The sequence below is a fragment of the Conger conger genome, chromosome 8 (assembly GCF_963514075.1).
Source record: "Conger conger chromosome 8, fConCon1.1, whole genome shotgun sequence".
Classification (NCBI taxonomy): domain Eukaryota; kingdom Metazoa; phylum Chordata; class Actinopteri; order Anguilliformes; family Congridae; genus Conger; species Conger conger.
In genome coordinates this window covers 14262035-14289422 of record NC_083767.1, presented here as the reverse complement: position 1 = coordinate 14289422, position 27388 = coordinate 14262035, and the positions used below count along the sequence as shown (strand labels likewise).

At 43.5% G+C, this 27388-nt stretch overlaps 2 protein-coding genes across 4 annotated transcripts in view; one reads left to right on the top strand and one right to left on the bottom strand.

The window, feature by feature from the left end:
* LOC133134671 (lipopolysaccharide-responsive and beige-like anchor protein) overlaps positions 1-2364 on the top strand; it is a 225990-nt gene extending 223626 nt beyond the window's left edge. For all 3 annotated transcript variants that reach the window (XM_061250938.1, XM_061250940.1, XM_061250939.1), the window contains one exon: positions 384-2364. In XM_061250938.1, the coding sequence (XP_061106922.1) occupies positions 384-474 (91 nt within the window). In that variant the 3' untranslated portion in view covers positions 475-2364. The remainder of the gene's footprint in view (positions 1-383) is intronic.
* A 1794-nt stretch (positions 2365-4158) lies between these two features.
* The window catches only part of LOC133135142 (serine/threonine-protein kinase DCLK2-like), a 35942-nt gene continuing 12712 nt past the window's right edge, over positions 4159-27388 (bottom strand). Inside the window, exons 3-17 of the mRNA XM_061251934.1 lie at positions 23060-23189; positions 20805-20906; positions 19796-19846; positions 17196-17290; positions 16981-17053; positions 16754-16862; positions 15056-15113; positions 14301-14420; positions 13775-13921; positions 12588-12721; positions 12000-12077; positions 9883-9979; positions 9078-9158; positions 8637-8750; positions 4159-4377 (exon numbers count right to left, since the gene is read on the bottom strand). Of these exons, the coding sequence (XP_061107918.1) occupies positions 4159-4377; positions 8637-8750; positions 9078-9158; positions 9883-9979; positions 12000-12077; positions 12588-12721; positions 13775-13921; positions 14301-14420; positions 15056-15113; positions 16754-16862; positions 16981-17053; positions 17196-17290; positions 19796-19846; positions 20805-20906; positions 23060-23189 (1608 nt within the window). The remainder of the gene's footprint in view (positions 4378-8636; positions 8751-9077; positions 9159-9882; positions 9980-11999; positions 12078-12587; positions 12722-13774; positions 13922-14300; positions 14421-15055; positions 15114-16753; positions 16863-16980; positions 17054-17195; positions 17291-19795; positions 19847-20804; positions 20907-23059; positions 23190-27388) is intronic.

The window sequence follows — 27388 nt, the reverse complement described above, 5'->3', positions numbered from 1 at the left end:
TTCATTTGGAATGAAACTAACTCAGAAATACAACAGCAATTTTGTATGAGTACTTGTGTTTGATAAGATTTCTTTTTCGGCATTTGCCAAATAAATGGTGCAGTTCGGTGTCATGAAAACTTTACGACTTGAATTAATTTGTATGAGTACTTGTGTATGACAATAAGCACAGCTTTCCTAAATGTAATAGGACGGTGACATGACATTATAATAGTTACTGATGTTACAAAAAAGCAGGGACAATTAATGTTTACCTCCCTACCTCCTCTGTACCTTGTGGGGAATCATCCATTAATAGTACTGATACACTCTCTCTCTCTCTCCCTCCCTCCCTCTCTCTCTCTCTCCCACCCCCTCCCCCTCTCTCCCTCCCTCCCTCTCAGGTGCATAATCACGGGCATGGCGTCTGGCAGCATAGTGCTGTTCTACAACGACTTCAACAGGTGGCACCACGAGTACCAGACGCGATACTGAGTCCTCGGCTGAAGAAGGGGCCCGCCTGCAATCCTGCCGTTTGCCAGTAGAGGCACTACTGCGTCCTACTTACTGAAATCTGAATGTAACTGAAACAATATGAAACCAAGCAAACTATTTTTAAAATGCTCATTGCTATATTTTGTAGATCTTGCTGAATTTCGTATAATGTCAAATATGGTAGGGGCTCGGTAAATGCGCGGAGTGGGTGTGCGAAACTGACAAAAGGTCTATTTTTAGCTGTAAAAGTCTATTTTCAGCTCTGCTCTCCGAGGATAATGAGGGTGTCGGCGGTTAAAAAGCTAATTATATTTGCATATATTGTCTTAAAGAATATATACAATGTGCTTCTACGGTTTTTGTGTGTGTTGGGGGAGCGGTTTTCTTACGTGTGATCAAGGAAAAAGGTTCGTGTGTAATCAGTGAACTTGGTCTCGGTTCTCTCCTGCTGTGTGTACTACTGAAGGCAACAGAGAAAGAGCAGCACTCAGTCTCGTGGGCTTTGCACACCGTCTCTCAATGTGGAAAACAAAAGCGATCGACAAGGGACTTATTCTATTTTGCATATCAATTTTGTTTTGACCTCAAGTTTTCCCTTTTGTATTTTTATAAATATATATATATAAATTATATATATCTTGCATTTCTATTCTTGATATGCTCTTCAGAGGATAATCGTGAAGTTTCTGAAGAGCCGGTTTTGAATGGATTTTTTTTGTTGAAGGTAGCACTAGCCAAATATCGCCACGTGTGTGAGTGTAGACTCCGATTGTGGTCAAGGTGCATTTCGTACAGTGCGTATGTGTGGATCTTTCTGGGTAAAATTATGCACTAGTGACTGTCATAGATGTACCCATGTACCAGGCTTCTTTGTCATGGTCATTTCCTGTGCATCCCCCTCTGTTTCAGCATGTCTGTCATTTGTATGTGTAATATAAATCTATCACGTGCTATAAACTGCAAAAGAAGCCTGTCTTAACAAGTGTTTTAGTCTTGTAATGAGACTTAAATTCTCCTCTCAAGTAGGAAAGATTAGCTTGTCACTGTTTTCTTGGCAAGTGAAATCTTCTTACACCATTGGCGCATCTTGAAACTGTCTCACCTCATTGGCAATATTTTTGTGTTATTTAACAAAAATGTTTATGTGTCAATATAAGACTAAAATACTTGTTCAGATTGATTTCTAGTTTTTGCAGTGTGATGAGGGTTCACTGAGAAACTTCCCTAGTTCGGCTTTTTCTGCAGCCTGCAAAGTAGGAGGTTGTGCTCTTTAGTTTTCTGCCTCCAGCGGTTAGCCGTAGGAAGAGAGGTCTGTGCGGAAACATCACCATGATGCTGTGTCCCGTTCAGAAGAAGGAATTCATCCTTCCATATCAAACAAAGCAAGCAATGAGTCTTAGGCAGAAGACTGCTTAAACCAGTGGTTTAAGAGAACCAATAAGCCACAGATAGCACAGAGTTTTGATTGGTCCACAAAGCCTTGCTTGTTCATTGACTGAAGACATTCCATTGGATTCCATCGTGGGGCCTCTTCCTCCCTCGCGTAGCCTACCCATTAGCGTTTCTGAGAGTCTGTTCAAAAGGACACACCCGTTAGTGCTTCTGATGGACTGTTGGATGAGACGCACCTAGCGTAGCCTACCTGTTAGTGCTTCTGATGAACTGTTCGATAAGAGACCTAGGTTAGCCTACGTGTTAGTGCTTCTGATGGACTGTTGATAAGAGCACAAACTGCCTTGCCCCACTCTGCACTGTTCACCCCTCAACAATACTGTTTATCTGTCCGTCATCAAATATTTTGGTAGCTGATTTTGGAATGAGGCATAATAATTTTTTTTGTTGTGTGTGCGTGGTGATTTTGAACAATAAAAACAAATGCAATAGAAACTATCTGGAAGGAGCTGGTCTGTTTTGTATGTGAAGTTAAACCACAATATACAACATTTATCCACAGTATATTTCGTCTTATTTTCAAGTAATTGCCCCATATCAGAAATCCAGCCAATGCCTAGAAGCTGAAGTGGGCATTACAAAAGACTAAATGTTTTTTTTATTATTTCTTTTTATATATAAAAGATTTTTCCCTTTTTCTCCCAATTTCGAGGCCAATTGTACAATTAAGAGTTAGTGTTAGATACGCTGACCACACCCCGCCCCCTGGTGGGCCGAGGAAGAGCGTCTCATCTCTGTAAACGTGCCCGTGACTCCGAGGCGTCCGAGGTTCTTATTGTGCGGCGATCAGCTAACCCTGCCACTGTCCCACCACGGCCCCCTGAGACACATGGTCATGCCATAGATGTTCTATAATCTGACCACATGCTCAGCACATTCTAGTTGTCCTGTCTTCTGTACTTACTTTTCTAAGAGGTTCTGATGTGTAATCACTGTTTCAATGGTAGTCATAGATGCTTTATTTTAGCCATAACTGAATATTAATATGAACCCAATGACGATAGTTTTCAATGGCCTCCGAGACAGTGAATAAGAGCTGAATATCTGGGTAGCATCACCTGTGTTCTCCACAGTAAAGACAGGGCAAGGCAAACTCAGGGACAGGGTTTTATTGCATTGATTTCAGTTCCAATTTATTGTTACTATACAAAATAAACATTACATTGAAATCCACAGGAGACACGGTACATTTTGCCCCAAACACAAACAAACTTGATATGATTAAGTCACTGCAGGAACTGCGATGCTTTCCAAAAATGTCAACTTTGCAAACACTGAATTTGGCCTACTCTTTGCCCACTGATGACCTACTGACCACTAGGGTGAAATGGCACTGATGACAATGGGAGATAATATGGGTTTGGCTATCTTGCTTACAGTACAAACAAAAACTCAGTAGCTGTGGGATTGGTAAGCCTGGCTTGTCTTACGTTTGTGGTTCAGTCTGTCTTAAAAGACAAATGCAGTATTGACCTATTGTCCATTTAAGATGGTTGTGCGTTGTGCCACTGTGAAACCAAGAAGCCTGTTTTCTCAGCATTGTCAGTGGGGGAAAAAAAGTAACAAAAACAAAAATGTTTCTCACACAAATACACTGATTGTTTCCAGATTCATAGTCCTTCAGTGTCACCTACTCTCAGTGAGGTGTTTACACATTTCCAGTAGTACATAGAAGGCTGAGGTAATGTTGCTGTCAGAAAGTGACAAACTTCCTCAGAATCAATCACACTCATCTTCTCAAGGCAAACTGCACCATCGTCTCTGCACTCAGCAAACAAGCTGACCGGGATCTTCAAGGGGCTTTCGCCACAAGCCTGTCCACTGGTAAAAATATTCTTCTAAATATGTGAACCTACAGAACTGTACTGTATAAATGTGTACATTTATTCATGATCTGTGTGTGTGTGTGTGTGTTTTTTTGTTTTTTTTGTGTGTGTTCGTTTTGACCAACCACAATGTCAAGGAGAAGAAACACAGAATATATATATATAAAAAACAATCACCAGAAATGAAGACTCATTCTCTCGGTCACACGTTTGAACAGTAAACCCGTGTTGAGTGAGAATACTGCCTCCTTCAGCTGCGATGAACAGAAATGAAGACAGGGGGCGCTGAAAGGCCATGCTGCGGCTGCTGGTGACGGGCGTGGCAGAGCCGGAGGAGCAGAGAACTGCCCCCACATGCAGTCAGCAGGCCTGGGGGAGCGGCGGCCACGCTAACCCCGCCCACATCTCAGGGCTGGCTGGCCCCTCCCTCCCCGCTCGGCGCGTCGCCCCGGGCGACGGTAGGGGCGGACGGCGACGGCGGGGCGGGGGGGGCGGCGGCGGCGCTGGGGGCGGGGCCGGGAGGCTCGGGGTCCTTCGTGGGCGGGGTCTTCCCGCACCTCTCGGCTCGAGCCTCTCGGCATCGACGGGCCATCAGGGCGTGGTTCTCCTTATCTAGAGCTGTGTTCTGGGCAGAGGGCACACCTGTCAGTCATGCGGTCGCCATGGCGAATTACAGCATGAGAGGAGAGGGGCGGGGGGGGGGGGGGGGGGTCAATCTACGGCAAAGAGACAATGGTGCCCCAGTTCCCCCGTCTGTCTGAACCGTATGAGGCTGTGGTCTGGGAGAAACGCTTCCTTTCGCTATACCAGCAGGACGTCTACAGTGGTGCGGTTATGGGAATGGTGATGTTTTTCCATACAGTCCCATTAAACGTGGCGGTCAATAAATGGGAACAGCAATAAAATGGAGGATGGTAGTACTGTGGCATTACTGTTTATCTCCACAATGGACTGACCCAAAACAGGACGCGAGCAAATCATACTGTCGTAGCGTAGAGTATCGTGCTGAGGGAAAATGAGGAACGCTTGATGATGACGGGCGGACTTAGAGAGGGTGCGTGGGCCCTGTCACCCTCAGTCAAGCAACTTTATGGAAGAATTTTCTGGATTTTTTTTTAGCAGCGTATAGATTGAAACACTTTCTTTTAACAAGAAAGTGTTTGTTCCTGGTCCTTCAGGCTGTTTTACCTGTCAGGTAAAATGAAGGTTAAATAAATGTCAAACATACATTTGTTTTTAGTACTAGCTGAAAAAGGGTAGGCTGGTTTCTCGTTTTCCCCGTGTTGGTGTTAAGCGGAGCGCAGCAGAAGCACAGCGGTCAGTGTTAGTACGTACCATTGCCCTGGCGCTAGTCAGCGGTAGCAGTCCAGGCAGTGGGCAGGGCAGAGCAAAGGGACAGAGACGGGTCTTACTCAAAGCAGAACACAGTGAGGTCACACGTACAGCAGCACACGCAGAACAGCAGCCAGTCTGCTCTGACTCATGATAGCATGTGTAATAGTATTTATGACTAAAAGAAAATGACAAAACCTTTATTTAATTCACTATGCTTTTCTCTGTGTGGAGGATAAAATTCCTGCTAGTTGGTAATTAATGTAAAAGTAGATGGACCTTTGAAAATGGCCTGGGTGTTAGCTGAATATACTGAATCACAGACCGTGACTCTTAAGCATGAATAATACATTAGTGGTACTTCAGAATAACCCATGGTGCATTTTAAAATGATTTTCTGCATCTTATTTGACTTGAACTCAATGCAGAATTGAACTAAATATAAATGCTCTATTACTATTTTTATACTGTGGGCACTATCCTATAGTCTATTTTGGGGTATTTCTTTGATTTAGTTTAAAGCTATGTTACATAAAAGCAGGGACAACTAATGCTTACCTCCCTCCCTCCTCTACCTTGTGTGGAATGGTCCATTAAACATGTATATAATGTAACTCCTGAAAAAGCCACTAGAGGCTGCTACAATTCTTTCTTTTCCTTTTCAAACCCCCCTTTCATTTATTGTAAGAGGTGGTAAAAATCTAAATATTTCATTTTAATGGGGATTACATTAAATTATTTATTTAAAAATAAAAAACTACAGATTAGGAACACCAGCACAAGTCGCAACGCATTGCACTGCATAGCAGTAACTCATTTCACAGGTCATTGGTTTCCACCACTGGTCTGAAATCTAGTGAGAATCCGCAGAGCCTGACACAGTGAAATTATACAGAGGGGTGTTTTTGCAGCCGCGCATGCACGCATCACTGCCCAGCCAGGCGAAATAAGACAAAACAACCCAAAATACATGAACAATTCAGCATAAAACAAAACATGAGATTAACTGGTAAACTCAGGACAAAGACAGGCAGCTTGAGAGAGAGAGAATGAGAGAAAGAGAGAGGTCCTGCTGGTTGAGATTACACAGCCCTGTTAGAGGGAGCTGCAGTGTTGTGGGGCAGATATAAGGTTAGAGGGGTGAGCTATGCCGAGGAGACTACAGGAGAGATGCAGGTCAGTCAGCCAGCTGTGACTGGAGCAGTCGGGAGGAAAGGGGTGTGGTGTACCCCGGGTTCCGCTCTGGCCTACTCCTCCCAGGACGGTTGGGCGAGCGGGCGGGCGGGCGGGGGCAGGAGGGGGTGGGGGTGGGTTGTGTGAGGAAGCTGTGTTTCTCCCTCTACACTTCAGATTGTCAAACGAAATTTACAACAATGAGCTCTCCACCCCCAAGCCACACCCCCCCTCCCATCAGACTCTTCATGCAGATAGATAGAGAGAGAAAAAGAAAGAGATCTTCCGTTGCCATGCCAACTGTGCATGGGCTCAACAGCAGTCACAGTCGGCAGGTTCTGTCCACCACGGATCCACGCTGTGGCAGGGGTACCTTCTAATGCTCATTACACTGACCCCTGCCTCTCAGCCACTGAGGACTACAAACCACAGTGACATGTCTGTTATGACCAGAGCCTGGAAACTGATTAGAAACATGATGTGAACTGTGGGAAATGCAGTTCACTGGGACCTTTGCTTGTCGGAGGGACTGAAGAAAAGATTGTGTTTGTTTGTATTGTATATAAATCGCTATTCACTGTTCATCCTGTATCAGGATGTGGTTTGATGTACATACATAATCTTTTATTTAATGAATCCTCAAGTCCTCTGAAAAAGCAGGGGGTAGTTCCATTCTATGTTCTGTGTTAACTTGGAAAACTTGTATAGTAGGAGCACTTCAATCAAATTGTGTGTCTGTAACCAGACAGACTGCCAGACCAATGTACAATATGAGTTATACAGCCTGTAATTCAGTACTCCAGCAGCAAGGTGGCGCCCTATCTCTTCAAGAAATCCCCTGTTCAGCATCCGATTGTGATCTGCACATGATTTAATTAGCAATGAATTACAAATTAAATTTATATAATGTACTGTTATATAATATGTGGCAGTGCTCCTGTTAAATGAAATGTATGTATCCTTATTCATGATAATATGGCTATAATACAGTAATGTTTACTGGAAGAAATTTGACTACTCAACTGATGAATTTTGGCTTCTTAAAATAAGACTTAGCAAGAGTCTGTAACAATGTTTGAACGTTCTTTTTTTAAACAGGAGATTTCTGCCATCATCTTTCAAATGTAGATTTTAGAATATTATCAATTTGTTTGTTTGGGCGGCACGGATGGTGCAGTGGGTAGCACTGCCGCCTCACAGCAAGGAGGTCCTGGGTTCGAATCCCGTCGGCCGGGGCCTCTCTGTGTGGAGTTTGCATGTTCTCCCCGTGTCTGCGTGGGTTTCCTCCGGGTACTCCGGTTTCCTCCCACAGTCCAAAGACATGCAGGTTAGGCTGATTGGAGAGTCAAAATTGCCCATAGGCATGAGTGTGTGAGTGAATGGTGCGTGTGCCCTGCGATGGACTGGCGACCTGTCCAGGGTGTATTCCTGCCTTTCGCCCAATGTATGCTGGGATAGGCTCCAGCCCCCCTGCAACCCTGATCAGGATAAGCGGGTTCAGATAATGGATGGATGGATGGATGGATCAATTTGTTTGTCCCTATGTTCTGCAATGGATCGACACTGCTGTAAAGAACTGTGTTCGTAACATTTATTAAAGAACTTGTGTTCGTAACATTTATCTCAGCCTGTAGACAGCATCTCAGATAGATGTTAATGCATGAGGTTTTTTTCAAGGAAAGGATTTCAGATGCCAATACTTCCTGCAATGTCAGCATAGCCCTGGTCTAATCTGCTCAGTTAAAGCGCTAATTTGCTGGACTGCTTCAAACTCATTATGATTGGCCTCTCTTCATCAAATTAATCTCTGCTTAATCCTGGTTTTAATTATGTGTTCAGCTAGAGTAGCAGATTTCCCCTGAATTACAGACCACAAAACCTGGTCGTGGTGTACAGAGAATTTATGTAACTAATTGACTGTCTGCATATCAGGTGGACAAAGTTTATTGTATGGGAGCAGGCAGTTTGCTTTTAGTATGAAAGACTATGCATTGTGAGAAGCTGTAGGATGATCTCTGTTTATTGAAGAGACAATGTTTTGAGAGGCTAACTGTTAATGAAAGAGGTGGCGTTCTTGTGAGATGTTAGTGAGGAATTGTAAAGAAATAATGTGTTTGTGAGAAGCTGTGGGATACTAGCTGTTTTCAGTGAGATGTTAGCGTTAGGGTGATAGCTGTTATTGTGACATGGTGATGAATTTTAGAGAAGGAGAGTGTGTTTGTGAGAAGCTGTGGGATGCTAGCTGTTTACAGTGAAATGTTAGCGATTGGATAGGATGATAGCTGTTATTGATGTTGGTGGTGGATTTTAGAGAAGGATAGTCTGTTTGTGAGAAGCTGTGGGATGCTAACTGTTAGCCAGGCCAGTCTCAGTGCTCACCATGAGGACACAGACTCCTGCTGAGGCGTTATTCTGCTTTGGTGTGGAGTTAAAGTGCTGCTTCAGTTTACCTGTCATCTCAACCTTCAGAATATTCTCCATCTCAGCATCGTCCTGCAAAGGTAAGCAAGCAACTTCATAAACATAAACATATGCGCACACACACGAACACACACATACACACACACACGTATACGTAAACACATACAAACATGCACACACACACACACACATACAAAGACAGACACACACACACACACATACACACACACTCTTCTTAAGAGGACTCCAGAGGGTGGGGCCTCCATCCAGGACAGACTTATTATGTCATTTGCAGTTCACTTGTCTACTTGTTAAACTATTGCAATCATTGATGCTTGATAAGGTCCATAATTTTAGGTAGCATTGAAGAGATTTGGGAGGTTAAGAGAATGTGCTTACGGTGACCCAGGGGTGAGAGAGAACGTCCTCGGCTGTGTAGCGGGCCTCCACATTCACCTGCAGCATCCGGCCAATCAGCTCCTGTGAAACAGCACACGTGACTCACTGAGCACGAGGGCATTAACTCACACCTCCCACCTGCCAAGAAGCGCGTTTTCACAGTCTGTGCAGAAAAAGGTGTTGAGCGGAGAGTACGACCTTGCGGTACGCGACTGCGTCACGGAAGGGTGACCTTCTGCTGTCTGACGTTCACAGAGGGTGGCTGCAAACAATGTGACCGGCCAAAACTCATATTCATATTCATGTTCATAAGCAGAAAACAATCACTTGACGTCATTTTCCTGGACAGTGCCTGCCTTGGCAGACACTGCAGGGGTGAGAGAAAGGGGGGGTTGGTAGACAGATTGTTGCCTCAGAAATACTGTTTTTACATTTTTACATTTACATTTTTGTCATTTGGCAGACGCTTTTAACCCAAAGCGACTTACAAGTGCATAGGTTCTACCACAAGTCAAAGCATCACATCCATAACTAGGAAAAATACACATGGAATGCTGTAGTCGTCATCATAAGTGCACATTTTATTTTTTTTGGGGGGGGGGGGGGGGGGGTTAGACAAGGATAGGGATATCAGAAAGGAGGGGTGGGGGAAATCAGGAGGGAGGACTAAGGTAGAGTTTGAAAAGGTTTTGTATCTCATCTACAGCTCAGACACAGGAGTCTGTTCATTGACCCTCCTGCCGCAGTCTGACTCTAATCCACATCGGCGGAGACGGACAGAGATTGGCTCCCGCTCGACACTCACTTTGGCCGAGTCTGTGATGTTGTCCCAGTAAGGGGCGGGAAAGTCCAGCCGCCCCACCAGGATCTGGTCGAACAGGTCCTCCTGAATATTCTTCTCACTGTGCGACCGCAGAAAAGAGACGGTCAGTGTGTGTGTGTGTGTGTGTGTGTGTGAAACGACAGAACAAACACGCATGGTCATACAGATACACTAAAACACAGGTAGTATTCATCGTGTTATAAATCGCGCACACACTTTTGTACCCCCATTCTCACTGAGGCATGTAGTGAAGCTGCCACCCCTATAATTTATCCTCAACTTCAAACAGCCAATGAGGAGCGGAAGGATATGCATGGAGAGTAACTGATATCGCAAACCAAACTCAAATCCTGGAGGACCTCTGAGTCTGCTGGTTTTTCATGTGTTCCTGCAGTTAAGTGCTTAATTTAGGTGATTGATTGAGTCTGCATACCATGTCTCCAAGGCCTAAAATGGCTGCAGTTTGAAAGGAAATCACGAAAACCAGCAGAGACATGCAGCCCTCCAGGACTGGAGCTTGAGACGCCTGTTGTAGACCATGCACATTGATGGTATGCTTTTCCAGATATCTGGAATCCTTTTACTTCACTCTTAGGAGAGTTAATGACCCTACTAGAGGGACCTCCAGCATCTGAGTCTTTCCTGGATACCGGGTGAGAGCTGAGCAATGCAGAGCATATTTATAGATAGCCCTGCTGTAAAATCCTCCCTAGCCAGCTTGACCAAATTACACTCGTCAAACTGGTTACAAGCTAGTCTAGCTGGTAACCGCCACCTCGTTTGCGATCAGCTGTTTCAAAACATAGCTTGAGCAGGTCAAATCATGTTAAGCTGAGAGCTGTTCTGAACTGGTCAACCAGCTAAAACATGTCAGACTGGGAGCTGCTCTAAAATGGTCAAACAGCTACCAGCTCTTTCAAAACCTAGCTTGAGCTGTTTTATTTTTTCAGCAGGGCAGCCAGGTCCACATGGAGGACTCTTAAAACCATCTGCCAAATGATTCACAGAAGTAAAACGGGTCCTGACACACTGTGGACTTTAAAGATCCCATGACACTCATCACAAAGAGTAGGGGGTTCCCCAGTGTCCTGGTTGCATTCTCAACCTGCCACTTTCAACCTGCCACCTAATCATCCCGATTTAATTGGCAAAATTGTTCTCTCCCTCGCCACCTCAGCTGGTGCGTGATGGGCGGTTTGGCACAAAATGGCTGCCATGCATCAGCCAGGTGGGTGCTACACATCGTTGGTGGTTGAGGGGAGTTTCCCCCTCATCAATGTAAAGCACTGTTACTGTCTATAAAAGGGCTATATAATGTAATGATCTATCGATCTATCTGTTAACGAGAAGGTTCTCCCACGAAGCTCGCCTCTCAGGTTCAACACTGCTCCCATTTTAGGAGTGCTTGGTCTTGAAAATTGATGTGTGCTAATTGGACAAATGATTTAGGAGCACACGACTGATTGGGAAGCATTAGTGTGCTCCTAAATGCATTAGCATGGAAAAAAAAGCAAACGTTAGCTTTAATGGCCTGTTTCTGTCCCTCTCTAATGCCACCACGGCTGGATCTGTGAGTGAGTTCTGGAAAAGCAAAAGCAGCACATTTAGACAGGCTTATTAATCAGCCAATCCTGTTCCCAAAAATAGAAAGAGGCCCGATGACCTGGCAAAACCCTGGACACAGCAGCAGGATTAGGGTGTGGAGTTTAAACCAGAACTACTTCTACAGAGAAAGATTAAAGAGGGGGTGAGACCTGTACTTGCTCACTGGATCAAAAAATAATGAAATCTTTAAATTTCCAAAATACAGAGATTTTTCATTTACTCTGCTGACGTAAGATGAAAGAGAAAATACCAGGATTTACAGTAGACGCTGAATTGACAACAGAGATTTATCATACCAGATTAAATATAATCAGAGTTTTGGCATACAGGAATATGGAGCTCAGAAGGGATCCATTGGGAAAGATTATAAGAAAGATAAATAAGAAGTGCAAAATAAATGACAGTTTATTACTTATGCAAGAATGGCTATCAATTATGTATGGTGTTATTCGAAATGGGTGCCGTCTCCATTTTGCATGGGTAGTGATTCTGACCTGCGGAATGGAGGAAATCCACAGAGCAGGATGTAGGTGATGACCCCAGCTGCCCAGATATCCACTTTCAGCCCGTATCTGTGACCCCCACAGAGCCGAACCGAGCCAAACCAGGCAGAACCAGGCCGAGCCGTGCCAAGCCAAGCGGGACAAACCATGAGAGGAGACCAGACCCAAAGCAAGCAAAGGGAGTTCAACACAAAATCAGCAGTGCGTTTAGCTCTGATAAATCTTTCACCATCTCCTGCAACACCAGTGTACATTGGCAACAAAAACACATGATTTTATAACTGTTATATTTATATTTACAGTCACGGAGTTAAGAATGTATATTGAGCAAAACATTTTTTTATACTGCAGATATTTACATGCAAACAATTACCTTTACCTATTTTCTTAACATAAAACATTCAAGTATTATGTATTGCATAAGCTGTACCTCCATCTGGCTTGTAGAGTAAAAACTGAATATTAAATACATTTCCTCATTGTCCACAGATCAGACCAGAAACACAGAAATTATTTTTAGTCCTTCCTCTGACAGGAGTTGTTCTGTGATTAACACCCCACCAGCTCTGCCCCTCTCACCCAGTTTCGGAGATGATCTCCGGGGCGACGTAGGTGGGCGTCCCACACACAGTATACAGCGGACCCTCCACCACAGTGGCCAGCCCAAAGTCCCCCAACTTCAAAGACTTAGTGCCATCGGGGTACTCACACACCTGTGAGACAAACACATTCAGATGTGCACACGCAGTACACGTGCACATGCACAGGCATACACAGACACACACACGCACAAACATGCACCAGCATACACAGATACACACACACACAGTACACACACTCATGCACGGGCATACACAGACACACACACACATGCACAGGTATACACAGACACTCACACGCACATGCACAGGCATACAGATATACACACACATACAGTACACAAACATGCAAACAGGCACAGACACACACACGTGAGTGCACACACACACACACACATACACACACACCCTCACACAGACACACACACAGACATGTGCAAACAGGCACAGACTCAGACACACACACACACACACACACACACACACACTGTTTCAATCCCCCATGAGCCCTCAATATCCAGTCACCTGGACCAGGAGGCTCCAACAGATTACGCTGGAGAAAATACTCTGTACGCTGTGCAAGAATAAATTATCACACAGATGTGAAAAGCTAAAAAAAGCAAAAGCTTATGTGTGTGCTGTGTCTACGTCTACTCTGCTGAAAAATCGCCCCTCCCCCTCCCAACCCTGTTATTTAAAGTGACACATTCTACAGCCCCTCGTTGTGTAATGGATGATGTGTGTGTGTGCAGGTGAGTGTCTGTGTTTGTGTGTGCGCATGCATGCATGTGTGTGTATGTGTGTTTTTATGTGTGCGCGTCTGTGTGTGTGTGTATGTGTTTGTGTTTGTTTGTGTGTGTGTGTTTGTGTGTGTGTTTGTCATCGCTGAGAGTGCTTTCTGGATGCTTGAGCTGAACCCCTTCGGTGTAGTACTGAGCTGGTGACTGTCTTATTCTGTAGGCTGATATTTTTAACATTGACCTCTGTCATTCTTCCATCATACATCAATACATTTTATGTATCATAAGAGTGGATTATCTGTTGCCTGCTGAAATATAGAGTAGCTTTACAAAGCAGAGGGAAGGGAAGGAGCACAGGAGATAATGATCTGGTTAGGCTAGAGAATCTGTGGTGAAAGAGCAGAGCCTGGCCAGGAACCGCACTCACCAGTAGGTTCTCGGGTTTAATGTCCCGATGGACGATGCTCATTTGGTGCAGGTACTTTAGGGCGCCGGCCAGGTTGAACACCATCGCACTGGCATCCCGCTCTGTGTACTTGGTCGAGGAGGTAATGGCATCAAACAGGTCCCCACCCTATGGGAAAATATGTGTATAATGTTCTCTACTTTTCTCAATGTTAACACCAGACCTGGCTCAAATACATATTGGATTTAATTCATTTTCTGCATAACAGAAACTGCCAATAGGACCAGAAGGCGGGGTTTGGCCTTTGAGAGTGTTTCATAGGTTCCAATATACCAGTAAACCTAGAAAAGTATTTGAATCCAAAGCAAATATGTATTTGTAGGCCTTGTTATTACTACTGGTAATGACACTGATTACAAATATAAATACCAAATTTTAAAAACTTCTAGAATTTATATGATTTTTTGGAGGGTTGGTTGTGCACATGTGTTTTACCATTCTGGTGACCTGGTAGAAAGCGGTCCAGGTTGATGGTGAGCGACCTCACCTTGACCAGCTCCATGACCAGGTAGAGCTCGGTGGGCGTGTCCACCTCCTCGATCAGCATGATGATGTTTGGGTGTTTGACCCTGCGCAGAACCGCCACCTCGTTTGCGATCAGGTGTTCCTGCGCACAGAAGACCCCGTCTGTCAGCATCACTGACTGTGGTCGGAAAAGATGCTACGATACTTCCTGGTCGATATCCCACAAACCACTGGTCTACATCAGGCCACGTAACCCCTGAATCTGATTGGCTACATAGTCCCTTGCTTTTCCTACCCACCCCGTTGGCCTAACTGATTAAATGACGGTAAAATAAGAAAGAAATGGTGCTCGTTTAAAACACATTGGACAGTAACAAGCTATATTTGTTCCTGTGAAAATGGATTTAAACACAGGACCTTTCAAAAAAACGAAATTATTCTCAGAGTGGTTTAATCGAACAAAAGGTCAGGCTAAATGAATGAGGATTAATCACGCTGGGTTTGAAATGGCCGCGGGATAATGAACCGTTCATATCACGGCTGCTTTCGGAGGTCAGTCGTCTTCATGAGGAGCTCATTATGCGGCACCGATACACCAGCTACTCCTGGACGATAATCATTCGGATGAACAAACGTATGAATAAAACATCAGAGGACGCTGATTTAATGCAGGGAAATGAGCCGTTTATGAACACCACCCCATGCTAATCCAGGTTTTATCAGATTTTAACCGCTAAAAGCCCCATGTGGGATGTCAGTCTGTCCGGCTGCTCTCACCTTCCCGCTGCACTTGGCCTTGTCAATGATCTTCAGAGCGAACTCCTTCCCTGTGGACCTGCCGGAAAAGCACGTCATCACCAGAATCCTGCATGCAATATGTCCACGGCGCGCCTTCTAATAACGTCCAGGTAGATATGCATCTCGTATGAAACAATGGAGTTATCACGGACTTTACCACTTCCTGCATCTCTGCAAGGAATGAGTACAGCTCTAAATGAGGTTTATCCTTATAATACCAGTAAAAAAGGAACGACCAGCACTGAAAATATAGATAATTTCATGTTTTTAATAGCCTATTAAAACATAAACGTATCTATATTGTGAGTGCAGGCCGTTCCTTTTTTACATTGTATGATCCCTGGGCTACAGCACCCGTAAGCAATTCAATACGTTTTTGAGTTGAGCATGTCTTTTTCTGCGATTCTTACAAGACCTGGCAATTAATTTCTGTCCCCTGTAGGGGATATGAGTCTCTGATCTAAATATCAAAAACCATATTCTACTATGCTGATGGCTACACTACAAGGGACATTTAATAAAAAATATATATGTATATATTTTAATATTGCATGCTTTTGTCATCCAAGACATTAAGTAGAAAAATAAATAAAATACTTAACCCTCCCCCGGAAACAAATCAATGTAGAAGTGCATAGAATATTTAAATGAGGATAATTTGGTTTCTGGCTAAAAGTTGCTCACTTTTTTATTTGCATTTAAAAACGCAAGGCTTGTCTTTAAGGGCACAATGGACCAATGCATCCTTGCTGTCCCTCTCCGGCTATTTTCCCAGTGAAGTATCCTCTTCGAAAGTATTGATTTTAATGTGGTCACATTGCTTTGCAGTACATTTAATATTTACTGGCACAAACACTATGCATGTTCGGATAATAAAAAGCACAGATAGGAGGCATGTAAAAAGTACTGTTCATTCTACTATTGTTTATGTACATAATGCTCAATACACACAGTAATTTCAGTAATTTCATGCAACAAATTCACTTGAGGCTGTTAGACAGAAGAGATTGTAAACCTTCAGAGAAGCAAATATAATTACACAGGCTTTAATTAGGGTATTTCCAATCACTGGCTGTTTTCATTCAGACTATTAACACCTTTATATCTCAGAATTCTCATTAACTAGGGCCCTAGTGATTATGTTTTAGAGCTACCTATAAATATTTGCCGAGAGAATAGGACACCAATGAATTTGACCAATGAAATGGCAGGTCCTGTAGCACACTGAAACCTTGAGTCTTTTACCCCGCTCAATAAAATCTGGATCCTTCATGAATGTAGATAATGAAATTCCTGTAATATAATCCAATAATTACTTATACAGAAACAGCTACAGTAAAGAAGAAATGAGAGAAAGCCGGATCACTGTAAAACCAGGGGGTGTTTCACACAGCAGGGTTACTAAGTTAGTTGGATAACTGAGTAAACTCCGGAACAGCTGTTTTTGTTTCAGTCCATGTTCCAGATCTGGGTGTGTATCCATCTAACTCAGTAACTCTGCTTTGTGGAACATGCCCCAGGCTTCTAATATGTAGATTTAACTGCAGCTTACTTTTATTCTGTTATTTGTTCCATTCACAGTTTAAAAAAGAATAATATAATAATATATTTATTATATACTGTTATATGAATTAAAATTGTGAGCAAAATATAAAATAATGACATAATGGACCTTACCTTTCAACACACTCCTTTACAACTGCAAAGTTTCCGTCTCCAATCACCTTGCCCACCTTGTATTTGTCCATGATGGCTGAGGCTAGCAGGCACCTGTTCCCGTTAACTGCTGGAGAGAGAGCAGGGTTAGGAGAGGAAAGATTCAGGGAAGTAAAGACAGCGAAGATCCACCCTGAGGCACCAGCAGAGCCAGGAGCTGCTCCAGGGGTATCCCGGGGTATACCTACTCTCAAGGCCCAGGTCGGCCATCTGATCCACAGCTCCATTCACGTTGGAGGCAGACCCATGAAGGGCAGAAATCTGCAGAGGAGGAGAGCCATCGTCTGGATTTCCAAGCGGTAACATGAACTGGCTGTGCCAAGTTTCTACCAGGCAGTGGATAAATCCTTATTTACAGTAATAAAATACAGTACCTAATATGACATACTGTATAATTTTGTACCTTGAGGCTGCGCATGCTCCCAGGGCTTGTGGGGGAGGAGCTGGAGGACTTTGTGGACTTGGGCGTAGAGATCTGGCTTCCAGGAGTCCCATTGGCTGAAGGAGAGAGGTCAGAGTGTGGAGATCAGCCAATGAAGATGTAGTACTCCCTGCCCATACCCACGTTCATTGGGACTGAGCGAATTAGATATTAGCATCTCTGGACTAAATCCTAATTATTGGCTGTGGGCCACAGGACAATGGCCCATGACATAACTGGTTTTAGGTTAATAAGGAGGTTATTGCTGTGATGGAATCGAATTCTGCTTAACGGTGGTTAGGGTATGGGGGTGTCTGATATCTGGATCGCTACCTCCCACCATCCACAGCACTCTAAAAAGGACTAGCTTAGATCTCTCAGTTCTACACTTTCAGTCACCGACAGTCCACTACATTGTCCGAGTGAAAAGCCTAGTGTGATTAATTCTTCTCGCACTCTACAGGGAGAACACAGGAAAGCACCATACACCGTATCAAAAGTAATCCATCCAGCACTGTTTGAGTGCCAGTGCTTCTACAGGAAGAAACCACCCTTTCTGAAGAACATTTCCAGCTAGGCAGGAACCCGCACATGGATTTATCAGAATTCACTCTTTCATTCCTCAGCTCCTTAGTTCACTGGCCTGCTGTACAAATAATCAGATCAATGACAAAATCTTAACAACTAACAATTCAAACAATTTGTTTGTCAAAGAGAAATAGACTTTTCAAAATACACTATTCACTTCATGTTATTTTTCCTTGTGTCCTCTTTAGAAATCCTGCACGTCTTGTCTCTGAGGGAAAAATGTTCTGAATCACTGTGCTTAACACACTCCAGAGAGCTTTAAAAATGAGTGTTGCCTCAAACTATTTTTCTAAAATGACAAAACTATGTGAGGGAACAGAATGCTAATAAAGAATTTCAATGAGCTTGCAGACACTATCTATCGCCAAGGGACTAATGCAGATATAAAATGGAACTTGATCGTGAATAAATATTGCCTTGGAACTCATGGATAATAAATATGTAACTTTGATATAAAACAAATATTGCTGTGGCACTACTGGGGATACAACATGTACAGTACTGCAACTACTTAAGAAATATGATAGTAGAAATAATGGATGTACTAAACATACCTTTGAATGCCTAGTTGGAATATGATATCCACCTTTAACTTTAAATAAATAGTTTCTACAAATGGGTGGAGATGCAACATTGACTCTGAGTAAATATAGTATTAATTGCGCGAAGAACCAGGATGTGGCAAGATATAAAACAGTACCCTCCCAAAATGGGTTATTTGAGTCATAGGCTTAGAGCAGTTTGATGTGCTCCATTTTGAACACAAGCTGAAAAAAGCACCCACTCCTTTTTCTTCAGGACCAGAAGGGGAGGGGCAAGTTCCATCACCCCTAGTGGGGTCACAGACAGGTCAACTGTCGCCACAGCAACAGGACCAGGGAGTCATCCTTGTTTCTACCACCGTCGGGCAGACTATTAAGGAAAGGTAGTGCCACTTTAATACCATTGAAACCCTCTGCATGTGATTTAGCCAAAGGGCTGCTTGGCATCCTTGCTGAAAAACCTTTTGTGAAGTGAGGCATAGCTACCCAGAAAGAGCCAAGAGGCAGCAGGCAGTATCACAGACAAAAGGGTTGGGACAGAGTAACATTCTGTGAATTAAAAACAAATCTTTGGATCCACCTTTATAAACGAACATTCCCCTTGATTACTTAGGAATTGAAATTGCAAATAAAAAAGAAATTTTCAACATACAGTATATATAAAGACTACTGTGTGCCCAATAAAGCTTTTAAAAGGATTGATGAATCCATTTCCGAGTATTAAAAATACAGCCAAAGCTGGAAATCAGGTGATATTGTACAGTACATTAAGACATTTTGAGCAACCAGCAAACATCCATTATTTGCTGGTTCAATAGGTTCCTTATAGCCTCCATCTAAAGAGGAAATCACTGACTCAGGCTCTGGGAGCTGGAGAATCTGCCTTTAGTGTAAAGATGAAGACTAAAGCTCATTTTCAAGCCAACCAGATTAAATTTGGATTTTCTATTTCCACAAAATGATTGTTTACATATTGTATTTGGAACGCTTCTGTGTTATTCAGGCTGCAGTATGGTCCACACATTCCGCAAATAACCTGGACATTGGAGAAGGCAGCCAGGCAAAAGAGGTCAGTTAAGAAAAACACTTTGCTTTAACCACTTTGTTTTTGAAAAACCATGGTAGAGCTATGGTCTATTGAAATTGACTGGTCTACATAGAATTTCAACATTGAAACAAAATAATAGTGTAGTGCTAAGACTGCAATTCAACAGGTTGCTTCGATTCTGGAGGCTGCCTTCTACAGTGATTGTAAATCCAATACAGTCACAGTTAATCAAACAACCTGTTTATAAACCGTATCACTCCATGCACAAACCTCAACACACCTGTAGCCATGACTATTCATGATACAGCACAGCCTCTCGTGCCAGATTGCTTTAGCATATATGGTATGGGACATGTGAGTATGTACAGTGATGGTTAGAGACTAATGAAGGACTGTGTGCCTACCTGGGGATCTGACTGGAGAGTAGCTGGTAGAATAATGTCCGGCTTTTCTTGCTGCATCCAATCAGACATAGAGAAGGAGGGAAGAGAGGGAATCAATATCACAAATCATTGGATCTGCACACTTTAAGACCTGTGATCATCGCTTAATTCACCCTCAATTTATGCATTCAGATCCACTCAGTCTTGACTTCAATATACCTATATAGAGTATTACCCTGGCAGTTACATTTCAAAGTAACTATTCAATAAGCCCTGGGATTTCTTAAGAGACCTTCCAAGCTGACTGATGCAATTTAAAATTTTGTGTGTAGATATAAATATGCATGTGGAAATGCCTGAGTCCCTGAAAGGGCATTGTTCCCTTGGAAACTACTTTTGATGCGGGTGAATAACAGAATTTGTCAAGCGGGCTATGCATGATTCATGCCGTAGCCTCCAATGCCGCCGCCTATCACGGCAAACCGTCACTGGGAGAGTTTATTCCAGCACAGACCGTCTCTGAAAGCCAGAGACCGGGAGAGAAGTTCATTAAGGAACGGTCTGTTCACCTCCGCTGGGAATGCACTCAGACTCCTTCCGTGACCAACATCGCAATGCGGGCAGAAAAAACCATCCTTTGTTGACAGTGTTGCTTGAAGGTAGCTCAAACAAAATCACAGGCACCTAGAATACTTTTTGTATAATCTCAGTTGGTGTTAATATCGGGCTTTTGACAGGAAACAGGGAGGAAGGACGTGTATTGGGGAAGTATTGTAAATTGATTCTTACAGTATATTCATGGAGAGCAGGGATAATCAAATCATGGTCCTCGATAACTGCCTCGATCATGGCCAATAAGTGGTTTACCTGGGAGTCAGGTGTGAGACAGTAGCCAATCAGTAGCACTACTTGTTGTTGATTACCTTGGAGAAACAAAAACCAGGGCTGGATTTCGATTTGAGGGCCAGAGTGGATGATCCCTGATGTGGTGTGTGGTGCAGGTCCCTCACATCTGCAGAAGGGCACCTACTTGTTCCTGGAGATTTGCTGCGGCGTGAGGACCCAGGGCTTTTGGATCCTGAGGGCCTCAGTGGTGGGGCAGGGCGAGAGCTGGAGGACTTCATTCTGCACTCTGTTGGAATAGCACTTACAGTAATGCACCTTTTACAACATGCCCAACACTCACCTCTTACACCATACCCAACAATCACCTCTCACAACATACCCAACACTCACCCCACCTCTTACAACATACCCAACACTCACCCCACCTCTCACAACATACCAAACACTCACCCCACCTCTTACAACATTCCCCATACCTACTCCACACTCACCACACCTTGTACTTACGCTAGGTCTTACCTTGCACTGAAACTGTCCTTGCCTTTTTCTTATAGCCTTTACTCACCCCACATCTTAGCACATACCCCACGCTAACTTTACCTCTTGCATGGACACCCACACTAACCCTCACATTTGCATTGGACTTCATTATTTAGATAGCTCTCATGTGGCCCCAAAGTAAAGGCTAACAGAGTAACAGGGCCAAGAGGAGAACACCTAGCAGGGAGGCCTAACAAACACTGCACATGAGAACATTTCATCAGAGGAAAACTCTGCTCTGGAAGGCATAACTAATATAAATAAATACTATATAAATGCATTCTTCTACTTCACCAGAAGGAGTGGAGCCTCACAGTTCCTAGAACATGGTTATGGAAACCCCAGGGGCATCCAGGGCTAATTCCGGTTTTCCTTTCTCAGGACACACACAGTTTATGAAACCACCCGGGATCCCTTTGTAAGAATTGACATTACATAAAAACACCTAAAGCAGCTCAATTGCTGGAGAGGAGGAATCAATTTGTGCGCAATGTTTTTGGCACAGAGCTAGTTCTCAAAACTGGAACAAATGACGAGGCGAGTTAAGTTCTCTGTTGAGCGAAACACCCAAGAATACTAAAATAATCCCTCGAAAGTGGAAACTTTTATTTAGCATTGCTGGATCAGAACTACAATCAAAACAGGATAACGGATTTTAGAACATTCTGTCATGCAGGACTTACAGTATATCCAAGTTTAGGCTGCAAGCATCAATATTAATAGAGTGGCAGACAGTCACAACAGTCAAATATAGACGGCCAAAAATATTATTTGGCGGCAGACAGTCAACTCCCTAGAGAACACCACTGGCCGAGCCACACGGAGCGAGGCGTCTCCTGAGGAAACATTACGTCAGGAGCCATCTTGTTAGAGCTTCTCACACAGACAGGAGTTCGCTTCAAGAGGACAGTAAACAATGAAGTCGAATACAGACCGCTAATAGGAAGAGACAGGTGCCATAGCATGCCCACTGGACAGCAGTGTAGTTACATCCGTTTGTCCCTTCTCTACAGACTCATTCCCTTCAACCAGTAACACTGAGCATGCAAAGGGGAAAGAGCAAATTATATGTCACACTGATCCAAACCATTTCTCTCGTGGCGTGTTGTGCACACTACAGATTCCTTAAATATAACCCTAAGCTACAGAATATCTATCCCGGAGGACACGGCAGACTTAAGGTTCTTGCTCACTGTGCACGGATATGACGGACAATACATGTACAATATGTTTTACTTTATGCAGTTATCCGGCTAACTCAGTAATCCTACTTTGTAGAACAGGCCCTTGTATTGTTTGTGGTTTTGAAAGTGAATGGATCATACTGCAGTTGTTGGTCCAATAGCAGAAGATGCCCCTCTACTTAATTTAACAGACCCCAGTGTCACACAGTAAAATGGCACCACACAGGAAACACAGATTACTAAGGCTTGAAGGAGCCCAAATTACTGTGTGGTTGGTGATTACATGTGATTTTCTGTCCACTCATTTGATTGGCATAACTGACAAATAACTGCTACACAAAATGAATCATCCGTAATAATTCAATTCCATGCCAGTCTCTTCACAGCTGGGCGTGCTGAATCACTGAACGCAATGACTCAAATCTCTTTGCTGTGCCATCTCTGTGTGATACAAATCATCATTCGAAAAACAAATGAAACATAATGAATTTCCCAAATGAAATACTGTTTGGTAAGAAAGTAATTGTCCTCTCCTCAACAAGCAGTAATAAAGAAGTATTTATCCATGTCAGTCATGCAAGGTAAAGGAGTGAAAAAGTAATGTATTTGTGTAACTACTACAATAATAATGAACTTCAGCCTGACAGTAGTGGAGATGGATCTGTGTTTGACTGTGATAAACACGCACAGGCAGGTGTATGTAAAGCAGGCTTACCATTGACAAAGGTTGCTGACGCCTTGCGGCTGTGGTCCAGCACGAAGTCGTCTTGAGCGTAGCGGTACTTCTCTGGGCCACAGGCCACGAAAACGTCATCGTCTCCGAAGAAGTCCTGCAGACAAGTGATCTGGAGCAGGGACAGGGAGCAGCGATTTATTCCACTGAAAGCGCTGTCCATCGGGAATCGATCAGAAGACCGATTCCATTACGAGTCTCGTCCAAAACCAGGTAGAACTCAACTTGATGTTTTGGTGTTTTGATGTCATTCGGTGACCGTCTCCCTGACCTGGACTCTCTGTCATGGTGTAGCTCAAACTCTTATAAACCTGTATTATTTAATGTGGAGTGCTGTTTTTGCTGGTTCAGGCATTAGCTTTTCCTCTGTAGGGGATTGGGATTGATTTGGTTGGGATGAAGGCACCTCCCGCTGCAGCACCTTTCATGACCTTTCACAGGTTCTCCTTTCCAAAACCTGATCAGTTAGACAGCAGATGCTGTGTACTGGTATAGTCCTATTTTGTCCATATACACTTTCCAAAGTCACCTGGACCCATTCGCTAACACATTGTAGGTATTGTACTGTACTTCATATGCTGGCCCCCATAAATGTGCAAAAAACTGCCATTATCTATGGAAACAGTGCATGCTGTTGTACAGTGGCTACAGATTCACACTACACCCTGAGAGCCCTTCTACAGAGCCCACTTCACTTTCTCAAAATCATGACAACATTGATGTTGTCCTTCACGCTTTGGCTTATAGCTGCTGGCTTAGAAGCAAAGATGCTTATCCCTAATACATGCTTGGCATAGAGACAGCATCTCGACATATCCATTCATGCTACTGCATAATGATAAACAGATTCATCTGAGGTGATGCAAATTTCAGACACTTGCACTGAAGAGTGCAGTTTGTGCAAAGCTTCCATAATACAATAATGCTAAAAGATGCATTATTCAAAAGCATGTGTTATTGTTTGTCATTGGAAATGGATGTGCTATCAGAGAGCTTCTGAAAGCCTGTAAGAAATCATTGCCTGCAGCTGGATAATTAGTGTTCCACAGCATGCCGACTTCTTTCAAATGGTTTAATTAAAATCTGCCTAATGAAAATGTTTAGAGGAGGAAATCTTGTTGTGATTTAAAAACTGAGCAGCCAGCAGAAAAATGAAGCTTAAAGTATTACTCATTTACATGTGGAAGAATCAGCCTCTAACAGAAAAGCCGCGGTAAAAAGGGTGACGTCAAAAAATGGAAATTAGCAAAGTGTAAGAGCTTACAAATAGACTGCAGCTTAAAATGTCTGATTGAAGCATTCCTGTTGCTAAGGAGACTAACAATTCCTCTGCCGGCTCTTTACCACATACTCATTCACACACACACACACACACGCACTCACGTACTCATGCAGCCTCTCTCAAGCACAGAGTCACGCACACATGCACACACATACTCACATAGTCGTGAAGCTTCTACCAAGCACAGATTCACGTGCGTGCACACACACACAGACACACACACACTCACATACTCACGCAGCCTCTCTCAATCACAAATTCACAGCCCACACACAAGTACTCATGCAGACTGTCAAGCACAAATAGTCATGCTTGCGCACACACACACAGGCACACATAGGCAGGTATAAACAGGCACAGGCATGTACATGCACACACACACACACGCACACACACACAAGTACTCATGCAGTGTCTCTCAAGCACAAACAGTCACACAGACAGGCACAGGCACACACACACTCACACACCACACACACACACACTCACACACCACACACAGGCACACACACAGGCACACACACACTCACACACCACACACACCGCACACACTGAGCTGTGCTAGTCTCGGCAGTGCAGAACCAGCACTGCCTGCAGAACAGGCCACTCTTGTCAAAGCAGCCAATGAATACAATGTCTGTCTGGCTCCTGGGGGACCACGTGTTCAGCAGAGAGAGATCTCCTGCGGACCTCCCCAGCCTGCTTCAGCGCTCCCACATCAGCACAAACACCGTGGTTAAAAACACACAGACCCCACACAGCTCCATTATGAGCTCAGACAACAGATACATTCCAATTATACCTTTCCCAGGGGCCAGGAAACCAACTGCTTTTTCATGTCAAAGGCCTGTGTGTTTCCCAGTTCCTTTCAGTGGTGATCACGTTCCTCAAAATGTAGGCTATGTCTTTATTTGTGTGCTGAATAGGGTTAGGTAGGTAGTTATTGGCAAGCATTCTGATTGACTCAAGTCAATCTGGCTATTCTGGCTAAGGTATTTTTATTCATCGTTGAACTCTCCCCAGACAGTTAATGTGGCACATACAGTGCATAGTTTTTGTTTGAGTTGCTTTTTTCTTTGGGGTAGCAACACAGCGGTTATTTTAATAATTGTATTTTCTGTAGGGCAAATGATGGTTCATTTTATTTTCTTTCCTGCTATCCCTTATATCAGACAGAGTATTTGACTTAACTCCACTTCATCAATGTTTTCTCTCACTTCTACCAGCTATCCATCCTGTCTCCATATTGTACTGACAAACCGACGTAACTGCCTCATTCTTCATGGAGTAAGGCCTGACATTTTTCTAAATGATATTTTTTGTTCATTCTACCTGTTTCTACCACTTCACACAGTCCTTGTGGCATAATTGAATTGTTAAGTAGTTTCTGGTTTTTACATCTGTATAGCTTTTGTGACCAACAGAGACATTTGATCATACCAACCTGGAGAAGCCTTATTATATGATTTGAGCAGACTATAGTGGAGTGAGCCCAATCATTTTCATATGAAACTGATTTTTGAAAACTGTTTCTAGCCTTATGCACAAATGAGACAAATGATACATAGGGATAGTCAAATCTGGCCCTTGAATCCAAATCCGACCCAGTTAATTATCTGAACAATTAGTGCTACTGTTGACCAGACCATCTTCACACCTGACTCCCAGGCAAAGGGAGGGTGAAAAATCAGCAGTTCTCAGCCCTTAAGGACCATGAATTGAAGATCATAGCATAGCAAAAAAGTCAACTGACCTTCCTTTGCATGCGTCCAATGTGCATTTCCATAAAGCCAGTTGCACAAAATTGGGAATCGACATTCCGAAGGCACATTAATTCCAGCTAATGGAAACACAGCCGTATATAACGGTGTGTTTGGAGTCTCATGGATTGACTCATAGATCTTAACATGGCCCAATGCAGATGGAGATCATCCTACATCCAACTGCAGGCCTCTGAGAGAGACAATAAAGATGGCTCTGAAAAGTGTTTGTAGAGGTAAGTAGAGTCTAATTTAAAAGGTTAGTCTTTTTTTGTAGCACTTGTATCACAGAGTCTTTCCAAAAGGGCGGTTACTCTGTCAAGATAGCTGAATGAGAAGCCTCTGCTCACTACCCAAGCATATCAATCCTTAATCACTCCCTACTCCCCAGCTAGACCACTCCGGTCTGCCAGCTCTGGTCGCCTTATGGTTCCCTCACTACGAGCACCTGGCGGTCGAGCTGAACGTTCACACCTGTTTTCCGTTCTGGTTCCTCAGTGGTGGAATGACTTGCCTACCACTGTCAGGACAGCAGAATCCCTTCCCCTATTTCGATGCAGATTAAAAACACACCTTTTCAAACTGTACCTTAGTCCTACCTCCTGATTTCCCCCGCCCCCCTTTCTGTTATCCCTATCCCTCTTGTCTAAAAAATTGTACTTGTGATGACTGTATGTTTAGAGCAACACTTCATGTGTATTTTACTAGTGATGGATGTGATGCTATACCTCGTGGGAGAACCTATGCACTTGTAAATCACTTTGGATTAAAAACGTCTGCCAAATGACAAAAATGTAAATGTAAATGTAATATCAGCTCATCTTCTTCTAAAATTAAAATAAAAGCCCTTCTCTTCTTGTCAAGCAAAGCTAAGCATAACAAGTGAAGAGCCTTTTTATGGATGCTGATTTTTACTGGTGTTATGATCCTGCACCATGCCTTGCAGAGACATAGCTGCAAGACCCCAAATCACCCCCCTCACCCCATCCCAGATCCACAGCAATTACTGTATTATTTAGTGGAAGTGCTCTCTTGCATACACTGCTGTACTAGTTCTGCGATAAATAACACCATTTTATATTGGTTCATTTCCACTTACATCCTATTAGTCAGAGTAGTACTCCTCCCAATCCGGGAGTGACACCATTAGCCCAGAAGGAATTACAGTAATATGCTGCCGTTACAGTTACTGTATATAAAATGCACATACCACAGGAAGTGAGTGAGGTGTGCTGACTGCACACTTATGAAAATGATTTTTTAGCAGGA